Source organism: Oxyura jamaicensis, chromosome Z, assembly GCF_011077185.1.
Source record: "Oxyura jamaicensis isolate SHBP4307 breed ruddy duck chromosome Z, BPBGC_Ojam_1.0, whole genome shotgun sequence".
NCBI classification, from domain to species: domain Eukaryota; kingdom Metazoa; phylum Chordata; class Aves; order Anseriformes; family Anatidae; genus Oxyura; species Oxyura jamaicensis.
This window is the reverse complement of record NC_048926.1, coordinates 25,889,464-25,902,284: the sequence shown is the minus strand read 5'-3', so window position 1 is coordinate 25,902,284 and position 12,821 is coordinate 25,889,464. Positions and strand designations below refer to the sequence as shown.

Sequence of the window (12,821 nt, the reverse complement as noted above, 5' to 3'; positions counted from 1 at the left end):
ATTTTAATGTATTTAGCTAAACTGTAATGTATGTATTAAAAATTCTCTGTAAATAAAACAGTTTTCTAGTGTTAGATTTGTTGTTGTTTTTTATTTTATTTATTTATTTTGTATATGGGACAATACTATTTAAAATAAAGCTATACAGTGAAGCAGAAGCAGGAGGGAGAAAAAAAAGATAACACTGGACACCTTCAGTTCTGTAGATCTCAAATGAAAGTTGTCCAATGCTTCATAATCAGCTTCTTTTAGACTTAGCACATCTTACTCCTGGTGATTAATCCCCTACAGGATTGCTTATATTCTTGTAATGTTTAGACTATTTCTCTCTGTAAGGAAAGTTTTAATTTTTGGAGTATTTAACCTGAATGTAGTTTGTTGCTGAAGAAATGGTGGCATTATTTCTCTTATTCACTCTTATTTGCTTGTATTTTAATTGTTTAGCTAGAGGCACCTCATTTAATAATTATATTAAGCTTCAGTGTTTCTGCTAGCAGATGACAAAGACACAATAGGAAATATTTCTCCCTAGGTACTTTTGCAAAGTTACATACAAATTCTACTCACTGGAAAAGGAAAAATTAGTCTGTATATTACTTATTTTGGAAACACAGACAATGGCTGAAACCAAATCATTCAAATACATATAACTATTTTTGATGTGGTCAATTGTGGTCAGTCATGTAGCTCACAAAACAACATCTTTTTTTTCTTTTCTTTCTTTCCTTTTTCTTTTTCCCTATTTTTCTTCTTTTGTGTGTATTGCAGGTAGCATAGTGTACCTTGGGATGATGGTGGGGGCATTCTTCTGGGGAGGCTTGGCAGACAAGGTGGGAAGGAGACAGTCACTCCTGATATGCATGTCTGTCAATGGATTCTTTGCCTTCCTTTCATCATTTGTCCAGGGGTATGGCTTCTTCCTCTTCTGTCGATTGTTTTCTGGATTTGGGTAAGCTCCTCTGGTTTTGTTCATTTCTACAATTGTGTGTGTTAACAAAAGTCTTCTATTTGCAAAAGTTCATTATTTAATGCAGGAATATAGCCTGTGTCAGGGGTGAGGGAGCTAATCAATGCAGCTGCTAAAATTGTAAACAAAAACTAGGAGGAGAAGAATAATGATTTTAGGGGAAAGATGCAGACTAAAAAGTGTAAAATTGAGATCTGTTCTCATTCTGCAACAGACTTGCTTTGTTAACTTGATTAACTGTTTTATATCTCAGCTTCTCTATGTATTGCCTATTCATTAAGCAGTATAATACTCCCCTCATAGGTGTAATATTTCAGTAGTATTTATAAATAAATATTTATAAATTTTCTAATGCCTTTGTGTGCCAAATATCGTTTATATCACCACTGTAGTCAGGACTGCCAAATTTAAAACTGGGCCTTATATCTTGCCAAATATTATTGCTCTTTCCATAAAGAGAAGGTTTGTGGCCCTGTATTTGCTTTACTTTTCTTTTAATTTAAATAACTTCTCACTTGGTGAAAATGCTTAAGTTATTGGTCATGGTCCATTAAGTTTATCATTTTAAACTAAAAGAAGCTGAGATTGAGATGCCCAAGCCAATTAACATGACATACCTTACTTGTACCTTTATTGCACTCTTGGATAATGAAGAGTTTTGTTCTGGAGTAGTTTAGCACTTCTGGTAATTACTTGATTCAGATCAAAACCCCTCAATTATGATTCCACTGCCAGCCAATTTCATTTTTTAGAATGCTCAATGTGAAACAGCTAGTGAGAGCACAGAACATTGTATGGTAAAACCATGCATATGAAGTCTATTGTTTGTATGTTTTGTTGGCTCTGGTTTATGTAACCATAGTGCAAAAACACTGTTGTATGGTGTTTGCAGTTTCAGAAACCACAAATGGTCTGAAGTAGGGTAGATCTAGACAATGACACCAAAATACAATTGCTATAGCACTATTAAACTAACTCAAGAAAGAGTTGAAAGGGAAAGAGGTTTGAGGATGGGGATGTGAGGCATCCTCTTGCCAGGAGAGCCTAACACCAAATTTTTAGATGTGACTCTTCTTAGAGTCACAAGGATATGGCAACTGTTCTACTTCTTAAAAAAAAAAAAAAAAAAAATCCCATTCAGCTTCCCTACATGTTTTTGCTTTCATAGGTCACTATCATGTCTAGGCTTTATGCTATGTCTACCCAAAGTTCTGCATTTTCATCAAAGCCCTGATACTTTTTACAAAGCTCTTTTCACTACAGTAAGGTATTTCTTGTTCTTGTGTCTCTATAGCTGGTTAATGGACCATTGTTCTGAAAAAACAACTTTTGATGACGTTGCACAACACTTTCTCTCTTTCATAATCCTGTCAATGTCCAGAAGATTGTTGTATTACTGCTTAGTCTGTCCAGTTCATGAGGGCAGCACTTGACTTGTGCCATGCAGGTTTGTTTTTTAGGCAGGCATGTTTGTGCAAGTGTTGGCTTTTACCCGCATTGTCCCTCTTGGGATGTGTGGCAAAATATGTGTTTACCATGCCTCATGCCAAAATTACCTGTGGGGTCTCCTCCTCCCCAGAAGGAGTAGTTTTTCTAACAATAAGCAATGTCTGCAGCTTAACCCAAAATAGATGTCCTGGATTGGGAAATATGTTCAGATGTGTACCTGGTTTATGATTATCTGTCTTGGAACAAGCAGGCCTTCCTCTTATACCTTAATGTGAGTCTCCACTGTGTCCAAAGTCCTTCTACCTCATCTTTGAGAAGTGAATGAACATATGATGATAATTCACCACCATGTACAACATAAAACAAATAAACACTTCCCCTCACCCCCCCCCCCCCCCCCCCCCCCCCCCCAAAAAAAAAAAAAAAAAAACACAAAGCAAACAAACAAAATCATCAAAACCAAAAACACTGGCATGAGCTGCAATCATTCCAAATAGCTATTATTACAGTGAGAAAGATAAGGAAGATTTGTGGTTGGTTCCCATTTGCTATTTGAAGAAATGGTTTCTCTCCAGAAGAACTTGATTCCTCTTTTCCAATGGTATCAGATTTCCATTTCATTTTAGATATTAGCCATCATAAAAACTGCACCATTTCTTGAACCGAATCTGTCCTTCATACCCTTAAGATGGGAAAAGGATCTTCCCTTTTGTTCTCACTGTGTTTTTACGCTAGAGTTTGCATTATTGGAGCTCTTCTTTTTCAGAATGTTCATCTGCTCATCCTCTATTAGATTAGGAATAATTTTCACTTACCAGTGCAACTCAAACTAGTATTTATGTCTTGCATGACTTTCCTCTGTTGCTGTTGCTGACATTGTTTGTTTTTATTTTTGTTTTGTTTTGTTTTTGTGGTTCACTTTTGGACATGATTTTACATTGAGAGAAGCTGTAATAACAACAGACACATTACATGCCAAACACCAAGAGAGAAGGGAGAGGCTAGAATATTCCTCCTACAGAGACATCAAAGTAAAATCTTTCCACTTTAAGATAGAAGGGCACAAATATACCCACTGTTAGAGCATACACCTTTCATGCTATTTCTAGATACTTAGCATCAACCACTGTGCAAGAAGGCAAGCTCTTTTTGGTATCCCTTGCTGAAGAACTCCCAGATATTTGTGCCAGCTTTTAAGCCGTATCTTTTTGCAGTACACCAGAAAATTGCATTAAAGAGCTTGAATTAAACCCTGAATGTTTACTGCATTCTTTATTACTTCCCACATCTTCCTTGAACGCAACAACAATCAAACAACAACAACAACAAACAAGCCACCTTCTGATCATGTTTTTGCATCTGGAAAACTTGAAATTATTAAAAGTTTTGCTTTACCCACCTCCCCCCAAGAAGAATTATTTCGAATAAAAACAGTATAAATAATATTAAGATACTGCTTGGTAAAAGGTGTTGAGGGATATGAAAGTTTCAAAAGAGAACTTAAGCTAGTAAAAAGAATAAAGAAATGTTGGGTAGTATGCAAAATTATTTCCGTTTGTGGAAAAAATATCATAACTTATTCCTCCTTTGATTAATCCAAAATCTAAAATAAAAAGGAAATTGGATCCCAAAGTCAGATAAAGGTCTAGCAGGGCTTTTGACATGGTTTTGTACAATGTAGAAATAGCTAGACAAGAAACTGTGATTCTGTAATTAGTCAGTGGGGAGAAGGGCCAGAAAGGGGGAAATGTGCTAAAATTATCATCAAAAAGCACTTTGTTAGATCTGTCTTTGAAACTGTCAAAGTAAGTTTTCTGTAATACCAGAATATGACTCATAATATCACTTCTACCTTAAATGGAAAGGGAGTTGTTGCCTATTCAACGCTGGCACTGTGAAATATTAGTCTCAACTAGAGACATTCATCTAACATCTATTACAGAAAGTTCTATTTTTCTTTTTCTTTCTTTTTTTTTTTTCTTTTTTTATTTTTTGGTACTTTTGATAATTTTAGATACAGTTTTCCATGTACAACAAATTAGTTTAGAATAACATGCTTAAAAGTACTCTATACATTTGTATTAGCCCAGCAAATTTCATTTAGGTTGCCTTGAAGTAAACAGAGAGATGATACATTTTCCCAAATGGTATCATATTTATCTAGCCCAAATAGTGCTTCTAAAAGTAATCAAAGTTTTCTTGTTGTATAGAGGTAACTGAAATAAATATATATCCTGAGGCCAACTACAGTTTAGAAATTATTCAACCAATACTGAAATGATTTGTTTTCATGATGGAAGTATGAAAGGTTAAACAAATGTGTCTTAATTTACAAAACAAGCATTATGTCCAGAATACAGAGATTTCTTTTAATTTGCCATAACCACCAGTTTGACCAAATGTCTTCTTAAGATCCACAGAAATATCAGTAAACTTGGCTTAGATGTGGTGAATTTATATAACCAAAAGCCAATAAAAAGCCTATCATATCCTGTGAATAAGAGTCTTTCTCAATATTCACTATCATATAGTATTTCTTTTTCCACAAAATGTTAGACTAGATTCACCTTCAGACAGCCTTTTTATCCCTTTCTCAGAAAACCTCTCTGCAAAGTTACCTGCAGTAGTCCTTCTACAGGGATCTAACATATAAAGAACTGGTGTCAATGTAGTAGCATTAAACTCATCATTTAGATTTTGCCTAAATCCCTCACATCTTTGTGGAGATCAACAGTTACCAAAATTCAGATCTGTAGATGAAGCTTCTTGTAATTAGCAATTTTGAGGTCTCTGTGTAAATCTACCCAACCTGACATTTACTACCATTTTTGTACATTGTGTGTAGTGGCAAGTAACTCCTACAGACATTTATATCCCCTTTCTCTAAATGACCAAGAGAGGAAGGACAGGCCAGTGGTCTGTATGCATAGCAACAAAACAAAAGATTCCAGCAGAGATATGGGCCATATGAACACAGGACAGTTGCACAACACAGCTACACAAGCAGTTGCTGTCAAGGACTTCAGATCTTGACCAACAGGCAGCTTTTATAATTGTATGCCATCAGAATTCTTCATAATGTTGTACTTATCTTTTACCTCTTTATGCTTATTTGCTCTATTTCTTTCGCATGTGTCTTTTTACCCTCAAAGGGTTGTAATCCTTCTGACCTTAATTCCTCTGCAAACTCCAGCTGCCTCCCACCCATGGCTATCAGTAGTTGTACACTGAGAGCTAATGAATAGCTCTACAGGTGACTGGCTTCAAAGCTGACATTGTATGCCAAAAAGGCTGGTATGTTTCTCAGGCAAGCCAAGGAAGCGGTTGGCAAGGTCTGAGCTTTCCAAATAGCTTTGATTCCAGGCCTTTCTTCCTCTTCTGTGGTTAAAGGTTGACTGATATAAACCTGACACAGATGGGAGAAAAACGGTCTGTCCTAAGACTGTGAGGACAAGAGGAACATATTCTAATGGGAAAGGAAGATTATATGAAAGACTAGAAGAGTGAAACTCAGAAATAAGGTAGAGCCTATACAATAGAAAACTGAAAAGAGAAAGTAAAAACTTGAAAAGAGAAAAATGAAAAAGAGGAAGACAGAGATCTGCAAAAGACCAAGAGTTCATAAACCATCATAGAATTGTAGAACAGCCCAGGCTGGAATGGACTTTGAAAGATCATCAAGTCCAACTTTCATGGGAAAAGGGATATTAGATGAGATGATCTAGCACCCTGTCCATTCATATCTTGAAAGCCTCTGTTGAAGAGGATTCTATCATGCCTCTGTTGAGGTTGTTCCAGTGACTGATTGTTTTCACTGTAACAAATGACTTTCTTACATCAAGATGAAATCTCTCCCAGTGCGGTTTGTACCCGTTATCCCTTGTCTTCTTCATGTGGATCCTTGTGAAAAAGAGAACCCCTTTCCTCTTTGTAGCCACCCATTAAGTACTGGCTGCCCTTTAAATACTGGAGCACTGTGATAAGATCTGCCCTGAGCCTTCTTTTCTCCAGGGTGAAAATATTTAACTGGTTCAGCCTTTTCTCATAAGACAGGTTCTCCAGCCCTCTGATCATATTTGTGGCCCTCCTTTGGACACTCTTCAGTCTGTCTATGTCTTTTTTAGCTCTGAGGACCAGAACTGGACACAGTGTGTGAGGTGTGACCTCATAAGTGCTGAAAAGAGTGTGATGATCACACCTGTATCTCTGCTAGTAATGTCCCTGTAGATGCAGAAATGATTCTGTGCTTGCCAGTGCTGGCAGATCTGAAAGCAGCTTATCTGGCATATCTAGCTGAATAAATACTGCATGCAAATTCTTTGTAATTATATGCTTGTAATAGACATAAAAATTGACTTTTTTTTTTTTTTTTTTTAGTAGTTTTGGAAAAATTTGTGGACTTAATTATTTACTCATCAGTTTCCTTCAGAACTAACAGTATTTCAGAGTTCTCACTATTGGTAGCATATAGGTCACGTAGGTACCTAGAAGACAACTTCTCTGGTGTGCATAGTCCAGTCAGGCACTTGGATTTAAAAACAAGTGGAATGAACAGCAATGCATAGCCTACAGCATGCTGCTGTTTTGTATGACATCACCCAAGGTGAACATGTTGATCTGGGTACTTGCTTTTGCATATCTTGCCAATCTAGAGAAAGTTCTGTGAGGAAAATAACAAAGATATTTTCAATCAAACTTTTGGAAGTGGAAGTAAAAACTGGTTAAGAAGAAGAGGAAAAAGTAGGTGCAAGTGGACAAAAGAAGGTAGTGGGCTGCTTCCAAATCTCAGGAGCATAGCAGTGAATCTGTGTTTAGAACTCTATAGGCTCTATAGGCTCTACAGGCTCTATAACACCATTGAGCTAGCAGGGCTTCTTCATTGCAGCAAAATGAGCTGTAATTCCACCCTCAGGCATGCCCCTCCCACCGTTCCTCATCCTGGGCTTCCAGGACAGCCTCTCAGGACAATCTCCCTCGTTGTGAGAGAGTTATACCCTGGTGAAACTTTTTAGTGTTTTTACTCATGAGAAGAACACAAGATACAGTCCTCACATGGGAACTCTCTCTGTACACCTAACAAGAAATCACAGAGGTGTGAACCTCTGCAGAACTTGCAGAGAATGTTAGAAACCTCAGCTATGGCAAATATTAATTTTAAAGGGAAGAGTTGACTGGCAGTACTTTGTGAAGAGCTATCTAGAGGGAAATGACAGAACAGCAGTTCCCCAAACAAATTAACTTTTCAATGCAGTGTTTTATTGCAATACCCGAGGATAACTTGAAGTAAACAATATTGCATTGGCATGGCTCTGATTTCTCTTAGCACTGAAATACCATTTCTGTATTCATCTTTTACTTTTTATATTTGTTTTAATCTGTTCTAAATTCCTTCTTTTTGCTCCCAGTTTGGCAGTCACTGAAACAGCAACATAAATACATATTATATTTAAAGCTGAGTTAAAAATTTCAACCATGAAAGTCATTATTCTTTAAAGGATGTAATCTGGTATATATGAATATCTGTTCAAACTTCACAGGTATTTTTTTCAGCAGGAAATTAAAGTCCACAAAGACTTAATCTGTTGTGGAACATTTGACAGTTTGCATTGGTAGTGAAGAGTTAAAGTCAGTAAAAGATTATTTGAAGCCTGGTACTGAAAATGATACATAATTTGAGTTATAATACATTTTGCAAAACCAAGTTGAAGTCTTTTTGCACTTTTCACTTTTTTCACTTATTTTTAAAAAATATATATATATTTTTATTCTAGTAAAATCTGTGGATTTTTTATGAATGTATAGGCTCTCCCATAAAAAATTTAAGCCTGTCATGGGCTTAGTAAATCACATGGTGCAACTGAATAGAACATCTTTTTAAAATATGCATGAAATGAAATATATTAACAACATACTTGGAATTTAGTCACTTCCTGTTTGAGCACTGGAGTTAAGACTTAGAGCAATATCTATTACTCTGTGGGAAAATGACTAATATTTTCAGTTAAATTGAATGTATTTTAACATTTGTCATTAGATTGCTATGATTACAGGATTTTTGTAATGGTGAAAGTCAATGCATTGTGTTGGTTTCTGTTTCAGCAGCCAGTACACTGACAACCCATTTGACTGAATAAGTTGAATTGTATATAGAGTTTTCAAAGAAATCTTTGACAAAAAATGCATCCAAACTGGTGAAAGTTTTCTATATAATTCTTCAGTACATGGTGTGATTTGAGAAAAAAACACTCTTGCTAGGAAAGCTGCTTGTAGTTTGGGTTTAAAATGACTGCAACCATGACCTTATTTAAACTTTAACTTGTTAAACTTGTTAAACTTAATGTATGGTATATATTTCATTTTAGGATTGGTGGAGCTGTGCCAATAGTTTTCTCCTATTTTTCGGAAGTTCTTGCTCGGGAGAAACGAGGTGAACATCTGAGTTGGCTCTGTATGTTTTGGATGATTGGCGGTATCTATGCATCTGCAATGGCTTGGGCAATAATTCCTCATTATGGTAAGAAAAACATCTTCTCCTTCGAATTTTCCATTTTGATATTGTGAATGTAAAGCTCTTCAATTACAGTTTAAACAGGGTACTATATGTTTGTTCTCAAAATACTAAACCTGCCATTAAGAAAAATTGATTCTTTTGGGGGAAGTTAGGAGAAAAGATCATACCCTAAATAAAAATATATTAAAAAATTAATGTATTAAAGCAAAAATTACCCAATACCCATGTTTACTTCACGATGGATCTCTTCGTGGTCTACAACTTCCTCGCGAGGGGGAGTGGAGAGGCTGGTGACCTATTCTCCATAAACACCAGTGATAGGACCTGCAGGAACGGGGTGAAACTGAGGCAGGGGAAGTTCAGACTAGATATCAGGAGGAGATTTTTCACTGAGAGGATGGTTGCTCACTGGAACAGGCTCCCCAGTGAAGTAGTCACAGCACCAAGCCTGTATGAATTTAAGAAACATTTGGACTGTGCACTAAGTCACATGGTCTAAACTTTTGGGTAGACCTGTGCAGTGCAAGGAGTTGGACTTGATGATCCTTATGGGTCCCTTCCAACTCGGAATATTCTATGATTCTGTGATTAGTTAGGTTCTATAAATTTACTAGAAACATGGACAAATAGAAGTATGAGTAACCTGGGCGAGTGGAATGTATCCCTTCCAACCCAAATCTTTCTATGATCCTGTAAGTCTGTGATTCTATGGTAACTGGTATTTTTTTTTGAAACTGGAGAATATATGTGACATGGATGAGTTAAAGAAATTAAAGAAAATAGCTTTTAAAATGTTGAGTATAAAAGTTCCACTAGATCTTTGGTTTGTTTATTTGAAACAGAAATTAAATGTCAATTATACACTCTTGAGAAAGAAGTGTAAGGATCATCTTAATGTTGTGGTGGCACTTCTGAATATAAAACCATATTGAATGTTCTTAGTAGATCTTTTTAATGACGTAGGAATACAGAAATCAAATAAAATGTATATAATATTGTAGGGATGAATGAAGACAAATAAGACAAAAAGCTTACAGTGATTGAAATTATATGAACATGCAATATATACTGCTTTGTGAAAGAACTCTTTACTGCCCTGATGTAGTCAAACATTATACAGAGGTAGAGGTTTGAATCATCTCCTGGGTTTGTGTTTTGGAAGAGTTAAGTGCTCATGGGTCTCCAGGGTGGCTGACACTGCCCAGTGGTTTTTAAAAATCAGGCTCTGTAAGCACTTGTTGGTGGCATTCTTCAAAACAAGTAGAGCAATATCATGAGTTAGCTAGTGTGCAGAGCAGTTTTCTTAAGCTAGGCACTGATATTTATTGGATTGTGCAAGAGAGGAAAAATTCAGAAGGTTTGCCCAAAGTGATTGGAACATTTAACAGACAGTAAGGCCCAGAAATAAATTATAAACGGACTAATCAAATACCTAGACTGTAGCATGAAAACTAATTTTAGACTGGACATACAACCTGAATCTCTGTCCTTAACCTTGTCTTTTGGCTTCGAATTCCTGAAATTTGAGAGGAATCTTTGCTGGCAAGGCAAGATGTATATATATATATATATAAATATATATATATAGTTAGTCAGTTGTTCTGTGTACCATTTTTTCTTTGTTTGTTTGTTTCCTTTATATTTTTATTTTCTTTATCTTTCAGTGGAAAATACAAATATTATGACAGATTGATTTGAATAGGTTGTCTAATTTGACTATAGATTTTATAAATGACTCTACAACCTTTACTGAGGTGCTTTCAAAAATGCCACATGGCAATATATCTCAATGAATAACAATACACAATCTTACATTAAATCAGTGACACTGGAGGGAATAATTTTCTTCTTTCTTTAGCAGTGGAAAAGTATCAGCAAAAAAAAAAGCCATGCTACGCTGTTTTTGTTTTGTGTGTGTGTATTTCTGCAAAAGTATGTGGGATATCACTTCAGACAGAATAACACAAAAACAATTTTAAAAGACAGCATTCTTCAGCATTAGCCATATAAATCACTCTTCTTGCAGTATATTAAGAAAAGACATAATAGCCAAAGGGAGGGCTAAAAAAGGAAGCTATAGACAACAGACAGAATTCTTTCCCAAAGGAAAAGAAGCTTACACATGATTTTGGAAAATTTAATCAGAATATATTTATGGGTTTGAATTAGGTCTTTCAAAATTATTTTTACTGTAAATTAGGCCTCTTCCTTATGTTGTCAAGGTTAAAGTCTGTGTCTTACTGCCTGGTACAAGTGTTGAATTCTTCTGCTCAGGACCAGGCGTAAACTGCTTCATTTTCATGATTGCATGCTGAGTTCACAGGCGCTGCCAAGTGTTCCCAGGGCAAATGCTGCTCTGGTACTGGGGAGGATACATTAACACTATACTGTACCCTTCTGCAAACTGTCCAGGAGAGGCTAATGCCACCTCTGGTCGCTTCACCATTTGTATCAATTGCATTCATGAGGACTCCTTTAAGAGCATCTTCTCCTTAAGGATTTCTACATGGTTTCTACATGATTAATTTGCTAAAATTAGGCAAAGATGTATCTTTTTCTCCAGACTACTTTCAGTTCTTCTCATCATTCATATCTCCACTGACTAGGAAGCAAAACATAATTATAAACAAAGCATCCACTTACTTCTAAGGTTCATAGTGCATAGGAAATTCTGATCTCTCTGCTTCTCACTTGAGGAGCAAACAGAGTTCATTTTTCCTAGCTGAACACTGAAATTAGTCAAAGACAATGAATGAAGTTGTATGTATTGAAAAGCAATAAACTGCCATTGAGCATAGTGGAATTATTCTTAAATGAATGGAAAAGTACCAGACCAGCAGTGTAGCATCTTTTTTTTTTTTTTTTTTTTTTTTTTTTTTTTTTTTTTTTCCTGTTTTACAATGTATTCCTTTCATTCTTACTGATTCTTATATAAGCTACTTTAAAAAGTCCTAGATTTGCAGATAATATACATTATCTAGCTCCAAGGCAGGCAGTGAAGCTATAATAGTTCATCTGTTGAAGATTTAGTTGTATTTTTTTTGTGACAAAATGAAGTCTACATTCCCTACATGTTACAGTTTATCTCTGTTTCTGTTCAAGCAGCATGGGAATGACTGAAGCCTCAGCGGAATCAGGATGATGTAGTGCTGCAGTGACTACATACTGGAAGATTAGTTTTATCTGGAAGGCAAGCAAGTTTCAGAGCTTCTTTAAGTCTATGGCTGTTGGCTTCTGTTTAAAAATTGAAAATGGATGCAGACTTGCTCAGGGTTCTTGAAAGAAGATTTGAGGTCATAGAGAAGCTATTAGAAGAAACATCTGCAGAGAAATGTTTCTAATTGCAGCCAATTAACGAAGTCCCAGACTAGGCTGCTGAGAATAAATAGCTTTATGCACAACATAGGTCAGACTTGATAGGAAGGATAATTACCATTTTATAAACCATTTTGCAAGTGCAACTTTAAATTTAGCATAATGCTTCAAGGTGGATTATTTCCAAGACTGTCAAATGCATCAAATACACACCACAATGTTTTTTTTTGTTTGTTTGTTTGTTTGTTTTTGTTTGTTTCTTTGTTTTTTAAATGTACATTTTCCAAACAATTAAAACTCTTAAATGTGAGAGATTATATTTCTGTGTAAAATCCCGATAGTGATATATTACCTTTTCATCACACTTTTTGTGTCTTCTTTCAAGCATAGGACCAGGGATTCATCCAGGTTGTCCTATCCAATTTTACCCCTTCATTAATATATATATATATATAATTAACAGTTTTCTGAAAAAGTATGTTGCCTACCATACACTATGTTATTATTTTCTTTTTTTTTTAAAAAAAAAAAGTGTTGTGGTTTAACCCGGCTGGCAGCTAAACACCACACAGCCGTTCG

The 12,821-nt window shown here is 35.7% G+C and overlaps 1 protein-coding gene across 2 annotated transcripts in view; it reads left to right on the top strand.

Annotated features, from left to right (window-relative positions):
- The window catches only part of SV2C (synaptic vesicle glycoprotein 2C), a 112,343-nt gene that overhangs the window by 50,563 nt on the left and 48,959 nt on the right, over positions 1-12,821 (top strand). For both annotated transcript variants that reach the window (XM_035310054.1, XM_035310053.1), the window contains 2 exons: positions 769-949; positions 8,779-8,930. In XM_035310054.1, the coding sequence (XP_035165945.1) occupies positions 769-949; positions 8,779-8,930 (333 nt within the window). The remainder of the gene's footprint in view (positions 1-768; positions 950-8,778; positions 8,931-12,821) is intronic.